This window comes from Haemaphysalis longicornis, unplaced genomic scaffold, assembly GCF_048455015.1.
Source record: "Haemaphysalis longicornis isolate Haplotype H1 unplaced genomic scaffold, Haemaphysalis longicornis Haplotype H1 scaffold_5, whole genome shotgun sequence".
NCBI lineage: Eukaryota > Metazoa > Arthropoda > Arachnida > Ixodida > Ixodidae > Haemaphysalis > Haemaphysalis longicornis.
Window position 1 is genome coordinate 2,278,520 of NW_027526385.1, and position 23,484 is coordinate 2,302,003.

Genomic DNA, 23,484 nt, shown 5'->3' on the forward strand with positions numbered 1-23,484 from the left:
AAAAAAATCAACTTACAAAAAAAAAAATACATGTACCCTCGGGATTCGAACTTGCGACTTTCAAAACAGAAAATCCAGCGCCTCAGACCACTAGGCCACGAGCTTTTTTTTTTTTTTTTTTTTTTTATTGCCGGTCTTCGACAGTGCAACACAACATAAAGGTACTACAGAAAACACACAATCTACAAAAAGGCCGCCATGCCATGGTGGACTGGCGTTGTCATTTAAAATTCCCTAAGCATGGCGAGGGGTTCCACCCTTGGCAACCACTCAGGAACAGAAAACTTCGGTCTCTGAATTTCAATGAACTTGGAAACAGTTTCGCGGAAATATTGTCGCGTCGGCCGCGCGTCTACATCACAGTTGAGCCATGCCATGCGCGACCGCCAAATACTGTGCAGGCCCAACAACATGACGAGATCGTACGGCACCCCATCCTCTCTCTCGATACATAAAAACCGTATTCCATGGGGGTTCAGTGGAAAGTCCTTTCGCAGTGTCCTTTGGAGGACATCCCATAGACACACCGCTGCCCAACAATGGAGAAAGACATGCTCCACCGTTTCCGGTTGTTTGCAAATAGAGCAGTCAGTTCCCTATGGCATAGAAATCCCCTTACCCTCCATCCATGTTGCAACTGAAAGCGTACCCGTGTGTAGTTTAAAGAAAAAAGACTTCGCTCCTGGTGATACTTCCATTCGCTTAACCCTGTTTAGAACATCTTGTCCTGGGCCTGCACAGTATAAAACTCTATACATTGGTACAGGTATGACCACATCGCATACATCCTTATATAATTTTTTCCGCGTGACATTAGCCAAATAGTGCATCGAAAATCGAGCAAACAAAAAACGGGATGACACAACAATCTCTTTAAAGTATCCATAGATACCCCCTGTCATACTACTCGTAGAAACTACGAATTCGGGCAAAGCCCGCATTAGCCGCACTTGAAGTACTGTGCGCAGAAAAGGGTCTTGAACGTCCCGCAAAAACAGAAATCGATTCACAAGCTGTCTTACAAAAAGGTGCGTCAGCCCTAAGCCACCATCGCGGGTTCGTCGAAACAAATTCATTCGAGTGGTCCTCTCCCAAGTAGAAGCCCACACAAATATACAACGACCACTAGGCCACGAGCCGGAGCTGGCGGGCTTGGATATATAAGGTTTATAATGTATGACCAGTTTACACTTTTATTTATTTTAAGCATTTCAAGTACTTTATGTGACTATTTGTTGTATATCACTCCTGCAGTAAGTGTCCCCCAAACGTCCACAATATCTCACGTCTAGCAATTGCATTTCTTTGACGGAAAAGCGTTCGCAGATGTGCGGTCGTGCTGCTGACCGCTGTGCTTGTTTACCCAGCGCAAAAAGTGCTTCCTGCTCCCTAGTTTTGCGCTGTACGGTAAAAGTTTCAGTTGATTTTATTTTCTTAGTACCTATATTCACTTCGCCGACTCTTCTCCCGCCTTCAATTGGCCTTAGATTTTCCTACTAGCGTAAAGTCAGCGAAGCGTCGCATGTGCACTTGTGCAGCGCTTGTGTGGAGCGACCCGGACTCTGAGTTTGACACAGTATACAAACTAACAAAGTAAGGAAAGGCACATTCATTCATTCACAAAGGTGTTGTGGCTTAGTTTCAATTGAGCTAGCGAATAGCGACGACCCGTCGGCGGCCGGCGGACGAAACGCTGGGCCGACTGACTCGATCGGTAGGTCGGCTGGTCGGCGAACCGTGCAGTAGCGCAGCCATTTTCCAGCTCATCTCCTGCTGACGTCACACGAAAACGCCACAGAAAATGGGCGAGCGTAAAGAGAGGAGGACAGCATTTTCGAATTGATTTTTCTACTAAATAAATTCGCGTAAACGCGGCCAGAGTGGTCGAAACAATGCCCACGGACTCCGAACTACAATTTGCGCTAGTAATCCCGCAATGTTTACAAATCACTTCAGTGTCCCTTTAAATGAGAAATGCATAGCAATGGTGTCGATTTTGTGGTGGGGGCGCTTACTGTTCCGGAGGCTGTTGATGCAGGCAACATTGACAGGGTGGGCGTTATGCGGGATGGGATGGGTGGCCATACAGTGCATGACACAAGGGCGGTGCCAGGGAGCTAGAGGGACATCATAGGGTTGTTTGATTGACTGTAGGGTTTAACATGCCGACGCAACACAGGCAATGAGGCGTACCGTAGTGGAGGGCTCTACACTAATTTTGACGACCTGGGGATCTTTAATGTGTGCCGAAATCTCGTACACATGAACGTCTGTGCTTTCCGCCACGCCGGGAATCAAGCCTGCGTCCTTGTGCTCAGCAGCACAACGCCTTAGCCACTGCGGCGGGTTATCATAGGGTTGTAGTGGCTCGAGATTGTTTCAGGCAGTGATGGAGACACCTTGAGTTAAAATGGGGCATGTACCAGTATGTCGCTTCCACTACACAGATATTGGCACTGTTGTAATGTGCAAAGCATTCTCTGCATACCTTACCCTGATTTTGCGATGTGTACACTTGTCAGGCCTTGCAACAACAAAACAACCTGCCGTTAGCAGTAAAAACACTGCATGCGAACACGCGCGCGCGCACGCACACACACACACACATGCACACGCGCGCGCGCACGCACACACACACACACATGCACACGCGCACGCACACACACACGCGCACGCACACACACACGCGCACGCACACACACACACACACACACACACACACACACACACACACACACACGTGCAGGCACTGTCACAGCCATGACCATGACCTCAACCCCACTGACGGATGGAGGTGCAATCCCAAGGAGTTCCAAGTACATTCCAAGAATGCACCATAGGATCCCCAATGCACGTGGGAAAGGCGGCTGTCCACGCCCCTGCCAGAATTAAGTGCGATGGGCCCACGGCATGGAGATGCCAGAACTCTCCGAAAGACGGTACAGGCACGTGCCGCTTGTGGAAATGCACTGGGCCTCAGTGCATTTGGTTTTGCACCAGCACTTGGTGGAACTGTTACATTCGGTCGATGTCCAGTCAAAAATGCCAGTGCTCCCCATTGCAACGAGAAATGCTTCAATCATTTGCTAACATTAGGTCTTGGTCTCCCACGTCATAAGTTTTCAGTTCATTAAAAATCTTTGCTACCAGGTGAGCACATTGCAGGACCTTTCTTAACTTGCTCGTGGGCCTTGTAGCACAATAACACTTGTATTACCACCAATTCTCGGTAGTTGTACATAGCACAATGTTTCTTGTTCAGTAATCGTAGTAGCATGCAGAACTGCTTCTGATCGTTTGCTGCCTCACTGCTTTGTATATTAGCGAGTATAGGCAAATGCACACGTTTTAGAGTTGCAACTGTTCTCTCTTGATTACAACTGTACCCAGTACCACAGTTGCCTAGACGTGACCACGAAGATTGTTTCAATGCTGAATACCCAGTCGTCCACACCGTCACCAGCAAAATGCCGGCACCCGAGGCTTGTGAGCGGCGGCGAATTTTTTTCCCTGCGGATCAGTCCCCACCAAGAGCAGCCTGTGCCTCACTTTGGTGGAGAAAAAAAAAAAGAGCCCGGTGCGTTAATTGCGTTTTATTATTGCAAATCATCATAGAGGGTATATGTACAAAAATTGTGACTAGATTCGCTGTATGGACTGGCAGAGCGAGGACGGCCCGATCACTTGAGGTTGTAGTGCTGCGCGGCTTTCTTCTTGCGTGCCGACAGCATGTCGTAGAAGGGGTTGTGGCTGATGCTCTGGCGCAGGCACTGCATCCACTGGTCCTTCTCCTCGGGCGTGGCGGCCGACATGCGGTACACGGTGTGCTTGCCCTCGACCACCTTGCCCTCCGAGTCGGTCTTGCAGGCCTTGATGAGCTCGCTGCCCACCGAGTACAGCTCGAAGCAGTTGGGCTTGTGCCGGTCCTGCACCTCCTTCACCTGCACGTTCTCCAGAGGGATGATGCCCCGAGGCTCCTTGTCCTGCGGCCAGGGTAAGGACAAGGACAGGGTAAGGACTCTCCACACCGGTCTGCAGGCAGGGCCCTACCGTCCCCTATCCTAGTGACGGTGTGGCCACCTTGATCAGTTTGTAATTGTGTTCACTCATCAGGTGTACTGAGCAGCTTTGAATTTCTACCTCAAACTGAGTCGCGTGGAAAAAGAAAAAATGCAGCAAGCACATCAACTGTAGAGCAATGTGATTATGCATGTACAGAGAGACAAATCTACTCCCCTCCATTTGCAAAACCCCTGCCTGTTGAGGCATGCATGCCACAAGAACACCTGGTTTCCTTTTTATTTCTGTGATAACCCCACTTTGCAGTTACCTTCAACAGCAAAGCAGCATCTTTTTCCGATTTGCAACTTCGTTGCATGTGAATTGTGAAGTGAAATTTTTGTATTTTGTTCATTTCGATGGGTTTCTTCGTGGGTTTTAAGATTTTTAACAGGGTTTTACTGCAATTCCGAGAACACCTACCCCACCTTGGTGCACAGTGTCCCCTACACCTGCTGTGGCACCATTCCAAGCAAGGAAGCCATGTACTCGCCATGCCGGGCAGCTCTCTACCCGATTTTGGTTGCCCAAGCCTCACTTCTCCTCTACCTTTAGGACGAAACGAGCAGTCAGGGCGACAAAAATGTGTGGATGCGACATGCACACACGTTCTGCTCCTCACGGGACCTTGCCCGACTAGTTGTGGGGGAGGTAAACTGCCTCCTTGCTGTCGAGTGCGCGCGCGGGGGATGCAATCTGCGAGAAGTTGCTGGTTGGGAAGTGAGGCGACGAGAGAGGACGTCTTTGGTGATCTCCTTCTTTCAAATGTCGGGCAAAAAGGGCAACAGCGGCCGCCGTCAAGAGCGATCCCTTGAATTGCCCTGTCGAGGAAATAGATTTCCACTCCCAGCTGGACAGCCCACATGCCCTTTGGGTGGTTACTATAGAGCAATAAATACCACCGAGTGAATGCACCTGCCACTTCCTTTGCTCTGACAACCCACAGCCTGCTGCGGTACACAGCGTGCAGTTGTGGGGTGGGAGATAGCTCGCTAGGAAGCTGGGCGAAACGTGAAGACAAAGGCTGATAGTAGCCCTTGTTGCCGGTTTCGGTATTACATTGAAAATACTTCCCTCCTTATCCCACAAAGCAAAGAGCTGAAGAATCCTTCCCCCATGCGGGTGCCAGAGGGAGCCGCTTTGTGCACCTACCGTGGTGTACTCGAAGTAGTAGAGGCAGTTGTCATTCAGAATAAACCAGCGCCTCTTCCAGCTCTTGTAACGGCCACCTGCAGGGGGAGAGACGGGAGGACGCGTGAGCACACAGCGGCGGCCACGAGAACACCACGTGTACAGATCCGCAGCAAGGGTGAGCTTTTGCAAAGCAAGGTAGCAGCAAGAGGGGCTGCCAGGCTTCCTCCACAGGCATTCACACTTTGTCCACCGTCCTTTCACTTTCCAAAATTCCTTTTGCAATCTCTATGGGGGCTTCACTGGGCATTCAATTCCAGGCTTGCATGTTTCACTGGCTATTTCAGATCGGCTTGCTACTAACAAGGCAGGGTTTTCCCTCGCCCCAGCGACAGCCCCAGGGTCGGCCTGAATGAAACCCTGCTGCTGCGGAAAGTGCCACAAGTCAGCCGGCCTGACCTTTCCTGCCGTCCTGGCCCTCTTCAAAACGTCCACAGGCAACACGGTGCTGGTGGTTTCACGCTAGAGGAGCTTCAGAGCTTTCCAGCAGTTTGAAAGCACATTCCCAGCCACCAGACTCCACTCACTGTACCCAATGTGCTCTGGGAAAATAGTGGCCTGCAACTACCCGGCCAAGCTTTCCGGTGACCATGCTGCAGTACAGGATTTTGCTGACCTCTGGGAGGCCTAGTTGCTGCCGCTGCAATGAAAACTGCCCTTACTACAGCACCGCTCTCCAAGAACTTCCTGTACGGTAAAATAGGCTACTTGAGCTATTAGATTTCACAATAGAATTGCTTTAACTCTGGCATACTAAATGAATTAAACTATGAACGGCTTAAATTAAACCACATGCAATTGCTACAAAGGCTGATGTGTACATTACATATTGGGCCCAGACGGTGGTTACTTTGATAATAACAAACTCTGCGCAGCAGATTAAATGTTTCACCTCATCTGCTTTCTGGGATGTACACTCTTGGACAAATGAAATACAGTTTCTTTTCACCCAAGTCTGACAGCTCAATTACAATAGCAAAGTTGGGAAACTTGTTTTTCCAAATGTACCAATACCGCACCATTATTAGAACTCCATAAACAGTATTTTTCAATTTCGCGTGTTCTGGTTCATATTTTCACGTTCACATTTCATTTGTTCATAACTGTACTTCTGGCTGCAAACTAAAAATCACATAATTTTGTACATACGCGAGGCAATCCTTGCTAAGGAAACAAGTGCTTTAGTTCATGCTAAAACTGCAACAAAAGCATGCGTGTTAATGGGCTGTCAGTTTGCAGCGAAATTTTGAGAACATAGTGCGTAGAAAGGAGAGGGGAGGGCAAGCGGCAGCAGTGACCTTGCTTCCAGAGCCAGCCCTCGCGGTCGGGGTTGAAGAAGGTGTGCATGAGGTCGTTGCCGTCGTCCTCGGGGATCTTGAAGGGCTCCTGGCGGATGCTCTCGTACAGGGAGGCGAGCAGCTCGCGGGGCAGGTCCCCGCCGTTGTTGATGCCCCGGTTCATGAGCACGAACTGGTCGAGCGAGGGCTTGTCGCGCACGCACGGGTTGTGCAGGGCCGTGTTGAGCATGATGATGGCAAAGGAGAGCACGTAGCACGTGTCCGCGTTGCTGAACACGCCCGGGTTGAGCTGGCAGTAGCGGTGGGCAAACTTCTCCATCATGCGGTCGATCTTCTGCGCCTCGCCGGGCAGCCGGAAGGACCAGAGGAACTGGCGCAGCGCCTGCACCAGGATCAGGTCGGTGAAGTCGTGCAGCTCCACAAAGGCGTCCAGCACGCGCATGTTGAAGTCGGCCCGCTCGCCCAGGTACTCGCCGATGGCCGTCTTGTTCAGGCCCTGGCCCCCGTACAGGAACTGGGCCACCTCGTGGGGCGCCTCGGCGCGCAGCAGGCCGTGCTCCACCAGGTACTCGACGCCCTTCTTGGGGTCCATGTTGAACTTCTTCTTGCCGATGGACAGCTGCTTGGAGCGCGTGGCCCCCTTGCTGCTCGGGCCGCCGTCCTCCTGGGCCTCGAGGCGCTCCATCTCGGCCGTCACCTCCTCGATTTCCTCCTTGAGCTGCTGGATCTCCTGGAGGAGCTCCGCCTTGCGCTGGCGGATGTCCGCCAGCAGCCGCTGCTCCTCCAGCGTCAGGTCTGCACAGCGGCACAAGGGCGGGGCAGGTGAACAACCCACGCACTGCTGCTCTTGGCTACGCTCACGACTGATCGACCAAAATGACTTTGCAACAGAGCCAGGATTTTGGCATGGCCAGGGGCACCTGAAGATCAATATTAGCAGAGTGTCTTTAAAACCTCCAGCCTCTTAGCAGCCAAAAAGCAAGACTGCTGCCGATCTAGTCTGCAAATTATTCAAAGGTACGGGAAAGTATCAGTTATCATTCCTCCTGTACTACCACTACTTCCACCACAGTTTTTAATGACACGCATTGTTCCCCATCTTATTTGCTGCACAGAGTGGCACCCGCAAAGGCCTTCCATTTCACACCTGGTTCGTTTGCACATACATGGCCATGCATAGCCTCGACGCTCATCCTCTACCATGTACGGAGCCTGCACAATGCATTTTTGCTGGCTGCGTGCTTGCTCACACTCATCTCCTATTCGCAAATGCTAGCACCTCATGTGTGCATAAGCAAACCGCGTGCACAGTTCACACTTGGTTGAAGGCAAGCCCCACCAGTGTTGGCACAAAAAACTTGCCACCCCTTCCTAAAGACAACCGAGAGAAGTGCTAAAGCTTTCTTACACCAAAACTGCGTCAGTACTCTGTCCAAGCCTTTGCTGAAAGTGCACCCAATTGCTCATCAAACCTTCAGACCCTCATCGCACACAAGGAACAAACCCATGCGATGATTTTTGGCGCGCTAAGTAAGCGCACCTGCGAATGATGTAAATGTATACCGATACGTGGTTTATGAGATAAAGGTAAACTGCTGTACTCCTTTGCCATCGATGCATGTATTGTCTTATCTAAAAGCGTTCCCTTTTTGCGATTTTCAAATAACCATCTTGAGGCAATGGAAGCCCAGTTCCACACGCCCGCCTCTGTGTGTCCAGAGATGCTGTCAAAGCTTTTCCATCGACCAACTGGTATGTGGGGAAATGCAGCAGCTTTTTGGCAGGACGCCATTGGTGCCACTGAGAAAGCTTTTGCTTTAAAAAGAAGAAACCACCAGGGCATCGATGCGCACGCACCTAGCAGCTCATGCACCACTCACACTGAGTGTGTTCTGTACTGACGGGTGAAAGCACTCCTGGTTGATTAATCAATCAAATCTTTATTTGACTTTCATAGGTACAAGTTCAGAGTAACAGCGCTAACAACACGAGACAAAGAGAAGAGGGCACAAACACAGCACTGACTAAAAACTGAATTTTATTGCTTATGCCTTGGTTTTTATACACACATGGGCAAAAACAACAAAAAGGAAAAAAGAAGGGAACACAAAATTAACACGTGAACATTTCAGAGGGCGTGAGCGTCACATCATGCTGACTTGACATTTCTTTACACGTTAATCTACTTACAGGGCAAGATGTACAATCAACACAAAACACAATCCCTTTTTTATAATCGCAAGAGCAGTTCGGAAACTAAACAAAGATTAACAGGGTGAGACTTACTGTGCCAGGAATCTGCTTTCTTTGTCTGGGAGGGCAGTAGAACGGGTGCTTGCGCATTGGTCACCTAACTTGTTAATTTCCGTGGCCTCTAAGATTTCTCGCACGATTTGGCTGCCATGCTTCCCTATCACAACGCTCTGGTCCAAAAAAGGCTGGCATTTGCTATTGCAATCACGACAATGCTGGGTGAGAGGATCACTGAACGTTTTTGAAACGTTGTAATGGTGCTCCCCAAGTCTATCATTTAAGCACTGGCCAGTTTGGCTGACATAATTCTTGCCGCACGAAAGAGGCACAGAATAAACAACTTTTTCTGCGCAGGCAACAAACTTTTTGTGATGCTTCGTTGTACACTTGTTACGCGTAGTTCGACCAGAGTTAACTTTACGACACATTTGCAACAGTTTCAGGAGAGCTGAAAACACCACTTTCACATTTCCGCCGTTTCCTACTTTCTTCAGGCCATGAGCAATTCGACGCCTGTATGGCACCACTGCAATGGGCCCTTTCTTTTGGGAGCTGGGCTTAGGCTGGTCCTGCTTCTTTTCTTTCCTTCTTCAGTTCTTTCAACACTGACTCTGCAACGGCTGCCTGCACACACGTTGGGTGCCCCGCGGCCAAAAGGCGCTGTGCTTGTGCCTCAAAACTCCTCTGGGTGGCATGGGGGCAGGATTTCCTTAGCGCGCTGCCAAGACAAGTCTTGACGATTGCTCTTTTCACGATTTTCGTGTGAGCTGACGCATAAGGAAAGAACGTACTGCCAGCATACGTGGTGATCTAGCAGCCGGAGTCTCAAATCCAGAAACTTGAAGGAGCTTAATGGAAATTAACAAGTTAGGTGACCAATGCGCAAGCACCCCTTCTATTGCCCTCACAAAGAGTGTAGATTCCTGGTGCAGTAAGTCCCACTGCTCTTGCAATTATAAAAAAGGGATTGCGTTTTGTGTTGATCGTACATCTTGCCCCGTAAGTAGATTAACGTGTAAAGAAATGTCAAGTCAGCATGATGCGACGCTCACGCCCTCTGAAATGTTCACGTGTTAATTTTGTGTTTCCTTTTTTCCTTTTTGTTGTTTTTGCCCATGTGTGTATAAAAACCAAGGCATAAGCAATAAAACTCGGTTGTTAGTCAGCGCTGTGTTTGTGCCCTCTTCTCTTTGTCTCGTGTTCTTAGCGCTGTTACTATGAGTGTATATTAACTCGCCCAATCTTCCGTTTCAGCTTCATACGTACAAAGGCCACGAGCAGAGGCAAACAGCCATTCGTATGCGGCTTGACGGCGCCTGAGATCCCGCACGCGTAGCACGACACGGGACGCGCAAGGGTGACCCCGACACGAGCTCGTGCACGTGCGGGCAAGCCCACACGGCGACCTCGATGTCCACGAAAGTGTGGACGAAGCCACCGGCAGTGCCGAGGTATCGCGCCGCGGGAATGGCATCCCTGCGCTACGCAACAAGGGGCACCGAATTTTCGCGCAGGGCCTAGCTTTCCCGCCCTCCCCCTCCCCCCTCTCTCTCGCACCGTGCGGGGTGCCCGCAAACAAATTTGCGCGCGCGCACGTCGCGCCACGCAACAGCGAAGTTCTGCGGTGAAGCCCGCCCCTCGCCAGAGACACTTCCGTCAAAAGGGCTGGCTGAGCCACAGCAACGGCGTCGTGGCCCTCTGACACAAAATACAAGTTAGTTCAGTTTGGAAGAACTATAGCCTTTGCCAACTCAGAAATAGTGAAAAACCTGTCAAACTTGGCGCTTCCCTCTTTACTATCTTATCATCTCTCCCCCACTGGTTTGTATGCAGGCAACATTTTTAGATTAGTATGCAGGTGAGCCCCCAGATGGGCTCAGTAATTTTAGATTAGTATGCAGGTGAGCCCCCAGATGGGCTCAGTAATTATCCCCAGTGCACTTTCCCTTTTATGTACCGAATCCAGAGTAGTAGTGGCGCTGCAGTGGCGTATTATGGGCACGAGTGACGTCGCACGGCCCAGCACCGAAATCAGTTTTACCAGTGCGCGTTAACTGCACGGTAGCAACCAAGTGACACGATCAAACGGAACTAGGGGCCCCACTACAGTTGTCCACTCAGGTCTCTTGGCCGGCCATCACCCAACAAGATTTCGTGACGTCACCGAGACCGAAGGAAAGTGGCCGGGAGTCGCCACTGTCTGAAGTTTGCGATAAGTTTGGTGCCGTCGTTATTGGGACCAAGCAGAGTACTTTCTAATGAGCCAAACTTGTCCCCTTGAACGCGCCGTGGAACGCTATCGAAATGCGTTGTCCTGTCGCCGCTGCACCACGGTTATAGCATTTGCGCCCACGTCACACCGCCGCTTCATTTTCCCCTCTCGTGACGTTAATGTGGGCGCAGCGCACGCATCCAGCGGTCGCTGAAAGCGCCGGATGTTTCGCGCACGGGCCAAACGGCGAGCGGTTCCCGAGGTGACGACGCACACGGCGACGGCCCCCGCTTCGCGACAAACATCCCGGCGGACCATCAGCGAGGCTTATTATGCACGTCAATCGGGTTCGATCAGGCTCGCTTCCGGTGCCCCATGTGGCCACGAAGAGCTCGAGATTTACGCGCGGCTAAACGACCACACGGTTTCCATACCACTCGGCCGAGATAACAGTGTACATACCACAGTGCTTTTGTCGTTTTTCCTCAAACCCACGGACCAAATGGCAGCGTGCGGCTGCAGTTATGAGCACAACTTTGGCCTTCCGGCACTTTTCGGCGCCTTAAAAACTGAAAAGGCGGCCCTTTCGCGAACTCGTGCTCTAATGCAACTACGGTAACAAAAATTACTCCCTGCTCGGCCGACGTGAACTTGCCAATTAAAAGCCACCAAATGGCATCCATTATTCGGAGCCACGGAGGAAGCATTGTCCCGTCTCTGGTACCTGCAGTCCACGCATGAGGGGTACACGCGCTCCCGTATCTCTTCCGCGATCATGCGCTCAGCAGCATAAAGGCCGTTCCTCTCCTCGCGAGTGGCGGCAGCATTGGCGTCCAAAGACTCGGATACCTTTTTTTTATTCTTTGCACAAGCTGTCACCTCGAAACGTTCCTCTCTCTCTCCTACCATTCAAGTCCGGCGGCTGTCGAGGCATCCTGCAGCCCATCTAGCCGCACGCGTAACAGGCAACAACGGAGGCGCATTCGACCCGAACTCTGCGGTCGTCGTTCCCCGGAGGGGTCCACCTGCAGTCCACGACAGAGCAGGTCCCCCGGAAGCCAAGGGGCGCTGTCCTCTCGCCACTTCCGCCCCCCTCACGAGAAGCGCCAGGTGCGACCCATGCAGTCGTGCATTGTAATGTCAACCTTCTCCCCCTATCCTCCTATTCCTATGTATTCTTTCCTCCCCCTCCCCCCCTACACCAGCAGGCGTTCCGGTGTCCGCCCCCTAGGCGAGACAAACTACGCCTGTTGGTGGCTTTTCCTTTTCCTAAGTACAATAAATACATACATACATACCCATTGAGCCGTATCCGAGGAGCCCAGCTCGCTCCCACCACCAGGCCGACAAGCAACACGCAGCCTTCTGCGGTCCGAAACGCGGCGGCAGATGTTGTCCCCCAGCAGTTAGCGGTACGTGAACACCTACTGACTGCAGCTGTCTCACGCGGCGTGCGCCAGCCATGGATTGGCACTTGACCGACAGGGGAGTGTGTTCCACAACCGCAGCGCCTGGCAACTTCCGCAACGGTTCGAGAGCACTGCAACAAAAGCTCGCAAAGCGGCCACATCAAACTGAAACGCCCACATCCATGGGCGGCTACTTACGCTCGCAAGCGCCGAAGACGGCCAAGTTACCAGCATGCGAGGCATCATGCGCTGCAAGCGTGTTCGTTCAACGTGACCAATGCAGATTCTTTTACACGGCAGAGCCATTTTGAGTTCCTGGTTTCCCAGAAGAAACGGCGCAACACAGTTCGAGCATCGGCGCTTGCCGTAGCGTGAACGCCCAACGAAGCTAACGCGAATGACGCAGGACAACTGCCAGCGACAACAGATTTTCTTCCAGGAAGCGGTGACGCTTTCCAACCGAGCGCGGCTACACCGCTGCTTTTCGGAACGCGGGCGACAAAGCTACAGTTACCGCACCGACGACTCTTTCCCCTCCGGGACACCATCGACAATGGAAGAACAACTCGACTGCGACACAAGGGGGAAACCGCGAAACGACACTCGTAAAATAAAACGCCCAGACAGGCAAGCCAAAGCCGCCCGGCCAACTGTGGGCCGCGACATGCAACCGAAACGCTGTCTGCGTTCACACGTACGCACATTCGGGCACCGGCGTCGTGGCGAATAAAGAGCCCCGTCGCCCCCTCGGAACGATTCTCACGCTTTGCGGCGCCCGTTGCACCCTTCTACTACTACCAGCAGCCGGCCGCCTGAAGCTCGGTCCGCCGACCTCCGGCGTGTTTTCGTCTCGTCTGCTTTTTGTTGGCCAACGGATCGAACGCCTCGGGGGATTTCCCACGTACGATGAGCGCAGCGCGGACGGAGGGAAGAAAATAACCCAGCAAAGCAGAGGAATGAGCCCTGCCAGGATGGAGACCAGAAGAAAACAACCACTGGAACCAGAGATGGAAGGACCCGCACACGACAAAGCGGTCGTCTGCTATCGCAATTGAACTGCAGCACGCCAGACAGCGCCTAGTGGCTGTGGCACGAAGCCCCCAAACCAACCTGCTCAGTAGCATAAGCGTGACCTGTACGCAGCAGAGGACAGTTTGCGGTGCGTCGTATCCTGCAGGGGTAACAGTGCAGAGAACCCGCGCGTTTCGTTGGGAGGAAACGTGTGTCAAGCAAGTTCGCATGTTCGGAGCTCACAGATAAATGCACTAGCGAAGGCTAGACGGTGAGACGAAATTTCCGACATACAAGTTTTGCACGAAATTCTCAAAATACAGCAGCGTCTTTCTGTGCCTCGAGCCCGGGTGATTGGCGCGCAAACCAAACCTCACAGACCACAAAAAGTGCAAACAGGTCCGCGGGAAAAAGAATGCAGGCTGGCGAAGCGGTTCCCCTTCCCACTACGAATAACAGCACTACTCGAGAGACGTTTTACCTTGTGCGTGGCAGGTCTGAAAACAAGGGCGTAAAACACCCAAAGACGCTCGGAATTGACCGGTCCAGATGAATAACAGCACGTTTACGCGTACGCCACACCATGGCCACGCAACTTGTGCGTTCCTATTCTTCGGTGCAGCTTCCGGACGCATAAAACACGTGCACCCTCTTTATTTCTGCTGAGGTGGAAGATTTCCCGGTAGACTGATCACTCTTCGCGCTGGAAAAAGGGACCCAGCGGAGGGGATCCGGACATTTCGGCGCAGGACGTTTCGGTGCACGGGATGGCCCAGGCATCCTTTCAAGAACATTTTAGCTTTAATATTGTAATTTTGTCAGTTGATATGATTTTACGCTCGAGAGTTGTGTTTGCGCCGCCGTGCGCGGAAACGAGCGCTAAACCGGAGCATCAGCGAGTAAACCCCAATTTCGGTAGTACACGTTAAAAATTCACGTCGTTAATTTGCTTTCGTTCAACATTTTGCTTTTTTTGACGTTGATGCGAACAATCCTAATACTTTAAGTGCTACCGAAGCGCTTTGATTTCACTTCACCCAACGCTGAATGACGCTGCTGCTTTTAGTCCATTCCGATCTCCCTCCCCACCTTCCCGCAAAACCGCCGCAAAAAACAAAGCAAACGAGCTAGCTTAAGCGCGTGTGCATTCCCTTTTAATTACATTAGTTTATCAATCTCGTCTTCGTTGCATTCAGTGTCGGTTCTACTTAAAAGCTAACCAACGATCGCACTTACAGTGGCGTTACTAAAGGGGGGGAGGGCTGAGCACCACCCGCTACCAGCCCCCTTGGTAAAGAGAGGGGATGTCACTTGCTTTTGGATACGAAGCATCTCATGGTCGGGGCTATGTCCCTCCATTGTTGTTGCGTCGGCCACACCCCCACTGCGCATTCTCGGCTCGCTGAACGCCCGGTCCCTTCTAGGGCTCCTGGAGCGACAGTTTTGCCGGTGTCTTCCTGGGCCGGCACGAGACGAGCACGCTTCACGCGCCTTTGACGGTTCATCGTCGTCGGCAGCGGCGTGCGTCGGCGAGTCTCGGCGGGCCGGATTACAAGCAGCCCACAACCATCCGGGGAACGTGCATCGACCTCATCTTCAGCAACTTTAGAATTCATCCACTGCAACAGCCCTTGACTTTACATTTCACAGACCATAAGGCGGTCATAATCAAAGCGGAACGCAAACCACAGCTCGACGTCACCTACGTTGAACATGATGATGATGATGCCTAAAAAATACAACCTCATACCACGTACAACGTCCTCTCTCTCTCTCTCTCTCTCTCTCTCTCTCTCTCTCTCTCTCTCTCTCTCTCTCTCTCTCTCTCTCTGTAATGCCTCTCCACCAAACACCCCCCACCCCCTCCAATAAAATTACACCATCTTCCCGTAGGGAAACCCTGAGTAGTATGCGAAGCAGCCATGGGGTCAACGCAATTTCCCATTTCGTAGTTCCGGTAAGTGAAAAGTGTGGTAGTTACCATGGAAACCAAACGGCAAATATAACGGTAGCTACGTACCTCAACCTAACGAAAACGACGAACTGAAAACTAACGGGCACTTGAATCGACCCCATGGCTGCTTCGCATACTACTCAGGGTTCCCCTACGGGAAGATGGTGCAATTTTTTTCTCCAATGTGTCAACTGGATGCCGAAAACTTGAAGACGACTGTCGCAGCTCTCGTCAAACCAGCCTATGCATTTTTTTCTCCTTATAATAGAAGAAAGCGAGGTATGTCTGGGGTGTCCATGATATGCGCGACTTGAAGAGCGAATTGCCGATGGGGCGACCGAATGCGAAGAGAGCGATTCCTGAAGCGGGGCGTCGTTTGTATGACCGCGGCGTGTGAAAGAAAGGGTGCAGCCAGCAAGCTTGTTCCTCAACGTGGGCGACAGGCGCCAACGATACTGGTCGTTGTGTCCTCGGCGCCCTGAAGTTCGGGTCCCTTTTTGTTGCGCATTAGGGAGGTTGTGTGAGCTCATGGTGAAAGTATAGCTTTCTCTTGCATCAATGCGGTGACGCTTCGGAGGCCTGGCAGGTTTTCAAGGGAAACAGAAAATAATATGAGTGAAAGAGAAATGTGGGGGAGATTGAAACCTAAAGACGAGGGTGGGGAGGGGGTGGGTGGAGGCCGGGACAAAGAATTAAAATAAAATGAAAGTACGGGTGCAAACATAAAGCCCTAATACTGGAATGAGTGGTATTTGTGCACACAACCCGTACGAGCTTTATCACCTGTTTGCACAAAGGCTCGTTCTTCCTTCACGACAATGTCCTGTATACTTTGGTCTGTGAAAAAGGTAGGGAGAACAGTGTTTGAAAATGCATTTTAGCGTGACAGTGTAGCCTACATGAAACTTTTTCATAAGATTTTCTGCATTTGGGGGGGGGGGGGGGGACCGAATGTTTGTAAAGCTGCTTTCTTTGGATAGTGAAACTGCATTAAAATGCATTACTCCGTCAATACTGGCTAATTGTCTTAGCTGATTTGCGTGCCGCAAAAAGGAGCAAATATAAATTAACGCCTTGCCATAAATAAAAAAAAAAAGAGCAAAAGAATTCAATCACTTGGCCGCATAACACGTGTTCTCCAAACAAGGTAGTAAATAAAAATATACAAATGGTTAATTTCTAACAAAAACTGGTAACAATCAAACACGGCATCAATGTAAAGATGCAATCACTGCTGTAATTATTGTTCACCACTCACGTTATGCGGAAATAAAAATATAACGGGTGTTTCAAACAAGCAAGCACCGATAATTCGGCCGCCGAAACGTCCGTGCACCGAAACGTTCTAGACCCCCAGCGGAGGGGGTTAATTCGCCTCCCCCCCGCCTCTGTGCAAACAGTGTTTAGAAACCAACTACGGAAGCCCCCTCGGCAGTGAGTAAGCGAAAGGGAGGCCTCGTTCGCCAAAACACGGCACGCTGGTGACGACGGAATGCCCGAGAAAACTACGCCTGGGCTACGAGGTGCGCCGCAGTGGAGGCAGGCTCCCCCGCGGACTTCAAGGTTCGCCGGAATCTCGTAGCCCACTGCGGCCGGGAGCGAACCCGCAATGCCAAGCTTGGGCTCAGCCACTGCGGCGGGGAATGCCCGGGCAGATCCTCTGCGCACGGTACGAGGCCAGCATCTACTGCAATCCCAATACCGGAAGAGAATGAATTCTCTTCCGCTGGGCACGAGCTCAATTTTAAGCGATACCTTCCCTCGCTGCATTATTTCATTGCCACGTCTTCCCGACTGCCTAGCGGGAAGGTAATGCCGAATTTCACGCAATACTAAGTGGCACTCGGTGTGCGGCAAGATCGCGAATATGCCAGAAAAACAGACATATGACGTCATCGGCACGCAATCCCCAGCCCCTGCAGCGTTGCCGCTTTGAAAGAGGCGATTTGGAAACTCCCCCGACACGAGATCCGTTCCCGCCCACGAGCAGGGCCGATTCGCCCAGCGCGTGGCTCTCATCAGCCACTTCCCGCCGCATCGCTTATCCAATCACTTCCGCCCGCAGCCAAAGATGAGGACAAACAGGGCGGCGGGCGCTGCGTGCCAGACGCCGTCTGCTCTGCACGCGTGGTCCGCAATCGCAGCGCAACCAAGTGAAGAGCAGGCGACGCCTCAGCCAACCCGATCGAGCGTGGCCAGGGCAGGCAGAGAAACGCGCCGCGAGGCCGAATTCCTCGGGGCACAGGCGCGCCATTTCCGGGGTTTCCAAACATCCGCGATCAGACGCCCGAAAGCTGCCCGCGGAATGGCAAACGGAATCGCGGATAAGGCCGCGTGGGCGCGTCATCCCGACGAGTTCGCAAAACGGTCTCCCACCAGAAACAACTGCCCGCCGATATATAGCGGTGGGGAGCGGGACCATTACAGAGACCCTGAAACCTTGCCTTCCGGTAAAATTTCCGATCTCGATCGCTGCTTCACAAACCACCCCTTCCAGAGGATAACGCAGGGCAAAGAAGAGCGGAAAAAGCAGCGAAATTCCATCGCCGCCCACCGGAGAGCACAGAGAAAGCTGGAGCGAACGTTCGCTAGCAGACACACAGCGGGAACGAAGGAACGAAACAAGCGGCCAGGCCCAGCCCTGGGCGGGGGAAAGCATCGCGGCCACTTCTGCTGCGTGACCGGAGAGAGCAAGTGGAGCGCGTCCAACACACGCACATCGAGGGGCAACGAATGCGCGTTCCGATCCCACGCCTTACGTGACCCCGCCGTGATCCCGCGTCGGCTCTTCGCTGGGTCAGGGTCGGCAGACGGCCAGCGTGCCGTTCTCTGCGCGGCTGACTTGACGACGCAGAAGGGTCAAGCAGAGCGCCTGGACAAACTCGGTGTCGCAATGCACGGGGGGGGGGGAGGCACTGTCGATGCGGCACACGCGCGGTTCGCCAAGACTAACCGGAAGCAGACACTGCAGAGACACGCACAAAGAAGCCACGCGCGCAGCGCTTGGTTGGTGGCCACAATTCGAACACAAAGAGGATCTTCGTTGGAGGTTTTTGGCGCAAGGGCACCTGAGGCCAAGAGCGCAATTGCGTTGATGGGACAAGAAGCAATCAGAACTGAATTAAATGAAAGGGGCGCGAAAGAGCATGGAGTTAGTGGTGCAAAGGACCACTTTCAAACGATGCATGCTACGAATGAGGCTCCTTTCTAGTGCACTGCGGGTGCTAGCTGGTTGTGAACGTTATGCTGCTTACAGGTCTGCGTAAGTCAACGTGCAATGGCGCGAAAGCCTTCAAGGGGTCCTGAAATACCTTCCGCCGATGCATGGATGCACATGTAACCAAATAAAGCAATGTATTAGCAATTTCCTCCTGCAAGAATTTTGTTAGAGAGATGAGTATTAGCTGAGAAACCGTAAATCAAAAACCGCGCATTACCGTCGCGCCGTATTTCCTCCTCCTTTCAACTTTTTCGCTGTTGTTGGCGCGTAAGCCTTCCCTCCCATGATGCCGCGCTCCTCAGCAGTGACGTACTTCCGCTATTGCACTCCTCAGACTGCCGTCTGCTACGGGCAAGCTCTTTCGGCCTTTTCATCTTTGTTGACACCATGGACATGGATCCCGCACTCCGCTCAAGGCTGGAAAAGCGAACGAAAGACCTGGCCACATGTTGCGGCCTGGCCTTGCCCTTTCGCGGTGCACATTGCTGCAGTTGCTATCGGCGGCACGTGATTTTATCGGCGGCGAACTCGCAGCCGCACGGGGAGAATCATGCGCCCGTTCCCTTTGATGCACCGCGCACTGTTTATCCAAAAAGCAGTCTCAGATTTTTCAGACAGACAGACAGTCTCAGATGTGGCCGCGCTGGTGCCGGGTCTTATTTTGCGGCCGTGGTAATTCCTACCGGCAGCATGTGAAAAAGACATTTTAGACCGACACACAACCCGCGCTGGATCGGATCGCTTTATCAGTGGCATCGGATCGATTTATCAGTGGCGATGAACGGGAAGGCGCAGAGTAAACCAGCGCCGTACTAGAACAGCGAGCACCCGTGTTCTGACAAGCTGCGCCCATGTGTTGCATTCAACACTGACGGGAAAGCGTTTGTCTGCACTTGTTTGGATAGTTGTAAAGTGTCCAAGCACTCCGGCACTCCGATAGCAGATCAGCCGGCGAGTCATTCCGCAACACATTTGAACAGATGGCGCCGTATGCATTAGCGTGTCGCTACGCAAAACTGGTGAGACGCTCTACTACAACTCCCCCGAGGTGTTTACGTAGCGGGACGCAAAAATTTAGAGTTTAGCGTATGCAAAGGCAACAAACGCTGTACTAAAACTCTCTATTGGCAGCAAAATAGCGTGCGTACGTGATGCCGCAACATGGCGGCAAGTAGCGCGAGGTGGAGAATGAATGAATGAACGACTTTATTTAGAAATAGGCCTGAGGCCCTGGGGGGTTATTGGAAGATGAGGGAAGGGGAATCGAAAGTCTTAATGAAAGTCACATGTACCCTGTTAAACACAACTTGTCCGTTTGCAGGCCCTACTAGGGCTGTCAGACCGTTCTACACTGCTTTGTAAAGACCACTGGCAAGTGAATAAATTCCTATGCGTTCGAGAAGAGTAGCATCGGAGCGCAGGCGCTCCAGGTGCTCCGTATTGGTAAGTGGTAGTGGGCAATAGGCTACCAGTTGTTCTCGGCCGCTTTCGAAAGTCGGACATGACCATATAAGGTGAAACAAGTTCGGGACGGTATTAGCTGCACCGCAGAAATTGCACGTAGGTGCGGATGAAAGGGATGTGCTGCCGTGGTACCATTTCCGGGGTGTAGGCGGCATCCGCGCATGCCTTGTTAACGAAGATTTCGCCCTGCCGAGAAAGGGATATCGAAGCAGGGAGAAAGCCTGGGGGAGTAGATTCTTGGAGCCGCCGTTGACTTTGTTGCCGCAGTTGCCGTCTTTTCTGATACCAGGTTAAACATGTAGGTGAGGTTTCGTCAGCGGGCGTGGTAGCCAGGGGAGGAGTCGAAAGAAGGCACTCCCTAGCAGCGTTGTGTGCTTGCTGGTTTCCAGTCGCTCCAGCTGTGTGACCAGGTGTCCAAGCCAGACGAATATGAATACCTTGTCCGCGCAAGGATTGAATTGTGCTTATAATGTGGTTGGCGGTGAGATTATGGGTATAAGCCTTGTTGAGTTCCTGGAGGGCAACATGTGAATCGGTGATGATGCGGTATTGGTGATGTTCGGGTTGCTGGGAGGTCTGAATTTGTTGGAGTGCTCCAAGAATGGCGAATAGTTCGACATCGTCAGTAAGGCCGTACGTGTTTCTGGTCTGCCGAGATCCATTCAGGGTTGGGTCTTCGGGGCAAGTCCAGGCTATTGCTGCGCTCATGCCGCTAATAGCTGCGTCTGTAAAGATGTCTAATTCCTCGGAGCCTTTGTCGTGAGCCAACTGGGCAATGTACTGCTCCCGTACAGTTCTTCGACGTCGCTCTATGGGGCGGCGACGAAGTAGGCAGAGTGCCGGGCGTTCCCATGGCGGAAGAGCAGGCAGCATATTTGAGATATCTGTGTGGCTGATTTGGTGGTCCCATTGTTGGAGAGCTTTCCCTTGAGGGGTAAGGTCAAGGCGTTGCTGGTGATGCAATTTTGCCTCTTCCACGAGGACGGGGAGGGGTGGAAGCGGTGCAGCCTTCTCCAGGAGGTCGACTCTGGTGTGTCGCGGGAGGCCCGTAATGGCACGTATAGTGGCACGATGCAATACACCGAGGTCTTTCATATGTCTATCTCGGAGGTTGTAAGTGGAAAAGCCATAGGCCATTCGGCCTATTGCAACGGCTCGAGCCAAGGTGAGACAGGAGCGCTGTTGGGTTCCACCATACTTGTTCGATATTCTCGTAATTAAATGCAAAGTTTGCCGCCAGGTAGTTCTTAGTTTACGGATCCATGCATTGGGGCTGTTGCAGCTGCTAACTTGCAAGCCCAAGAGCCGTATGGTGCCATTCTGGGACGTAAGTGTAGTGTTGCCCATGTCGAGCCGTAACTGGTAAACTTGATTTGTGGCCTGGCGGCCATCGACACTAAGAAATTCTGTCTTGGTTGGGGACAATTGCAAGTTCAGGGCTGTGAGGGATCTCTCAAGGCTGAACACAGCTGCTTGTAGTTCCGTTTGCATGTGCTCAGTGTCTGGATAGTCCACTGCTTCCGTCCACACCACGACGTCATCGGCATAGATAGCAAAGCGAGCGGACGTGTCTTGTTCGAGGGATCTTGCCACTCTGTTCATAGCCAAGTTGAAAAGCATTGGCCCTAGTATGGAACCCTGCGGTACCCCTCTGTCGAGGAAGAATGTGCGTGGGGTCCATCTATCATCTTTGCTCGAGAGCCGAATTGGGCGTTGTTCAAGAAAATTTCGTATCCACGTTTGCGCTCGTTGACTGGGGAAGGCCAGCGCGAGCTCCTTGAGTATGCCTTCTTGCATGGCTAACGTTATCAAACGCTTTCTGCATGTCTACTGCAAGGAGGTAATCTGGTGTGAGCTTTCGTGAGGTCCGATTTATAACTCTTCGTAGTAACCATAGATAGTCTTGAGTGCCGAGATTGGGCCGGAAACCAGTTTGTGCCGGGTGAAACCATGCTGTTTGTTCTAGGTGATATTGCATTCGATTGTTGATTAAGCGCTCAATTAGTTTACATATCGTCGGTGTTAGTGCGATCGGTCGCAGATTTTCCGGTTGACGGGAGTCTTTACCTGGTTTGGGGATGGGGTGAATGATCGTAAGCTTGAGGTGATCGTCTACTTGGCCTTGCTCCCAGGAAGAGTTGATAAGTTTGAGAAGCGCCTCATGTTCCGCAGCAGGAAGATTGCGGAGGTCCTGCCACGTAACCCCGTCATGGCCAGGGGCCGAGCGAGGTTTGCCTTGTCCCAGAGCCACCTGGAGCTCGCCCATGGTGAAGGGAGAAATATTTTTTGCTTCCAATGAACCAAGTTCTTTGCCCCTGTGTTTTTAAATACGTCAAGTGGTTAGAACGTCGCCATCACGCAGCTCTGTCATAACATCGCTGACTGTCCGAACGAAGCTTGCAGCTAAGCCAAGGCAGCGACCGAAGCTGTGTGTGTGTGTGTGCATCGCCTTCTGTGTTGTGGACGCGTTCGTTTCGCGATGAAATGCGACGTTATACTTCTGCGGGTGGATAGTGCTCCCCATGGTCTGGATTATCTTTCTCCAGCCACGTACGACTCAACCTCGCATGGGGTATGTGCAGTGTGCCTGGCTAAAAGCCTTCTCGGCTTGCGCGCCAGAGTTAAGTGACTTGCTGTTCGTCCACGCAAACCGGGCGCGAGGCGAGTGCCGAATTTACGACGGGCAGGAGGAAGCAACTGATCATCTGTCAATCGCGGTTCAGATTTGCAACGCATGTTGTGACGTTGTGTTCGTTCGAAACGAATCTCTGGATTCTTCTGAAGTTGAATAAAGTGTATGCGTCAAACCCGGGCATTCGGCTCAGGGCGTTCTCTGCGATTGCACGAAAGAAGTGCCACGGGGCTTCGACGCTTTCTTTATGGTACGTACTCACGTAAGATAATATCCATGTCGTGTTATGGCCGTGTTGCATTCAATACAAACGGTTAAGCGTTTACACTTGTTTTGTTTGTCGTAAAATGTCCAAGCACTCCGGCACTCCGCTGGCAGATCAGCCGGCGAGCAAACAGCAGACGACTCATCTCTTTGCCGGAAGTGCGTGAAAAAGCCGCCCAATAGCAGGATGTCTAGCTCATGACGAACAACTGGGAATCATTGGCGTAGACATCTGAAGATGGCGGCGTCCAAAAACACGCAGAGAAGGGTGAGAAAAGGGCGACAAACTTTGCGACAAAAGTGTGAGCTTTCCGCCGCACGTAAAAGGGTAATACTTGGCACAGTTGACGTTGACGGCCCAATCTAACGATTGCGCTAGTTCATTTAGTGTGCTCAAAACGCGTTTCAGGGCCCCTTTCAAAGCTGCCTCGCAAGCCCGTGCATTTTGCCGCCGACGCAGGATCGTCCAAGCTTCGGCGCTAAGAAAACACGGGAACTCGCCGGCCAGTTCAAGCAC

General features: G+C 52.0%; 1 protein-coding gene across 3 annotated transcripts in view; it reads right to left on the reverse strand.

Moving 5' to 3' along the window:
• Positions 1-3,578: 3,578 nt before the first annotated feature.
• The window catches only part of Step (cytohesin steppke), a 49,236-nt gene continuing 29,330 nt past the window's right edge, over positions 3,579-23,484 (reverse strand). For 2 of the 3 annotated variants that reach the window (XM_077669769.1, XM_077669767.1), the window contains exons 2-4: positions 6,549-7,343; positions 5,212-5,288; positions 3,579-3,983 (exon numbers count right to left, since the gene is read on the reverse strand). In XM_077669769.1, the coding sequence (XP_077525895.1) occupies positions 3,681-3,983; positions 5,212-5,288; positions 6,549-7,343 (1,175 nt within the window). In that variant the 3' untranslated portion in view covers positions 3,579-3,680. Of the gene's footprint in view, positions 3,984-5,211; positions 5,289-6,548; positions 7,344-12,311; positions 12,333-23,484 lie in introns of those variants that run through there. The other variant, XM_077669768.1, reaches the window with a different exon arrangement.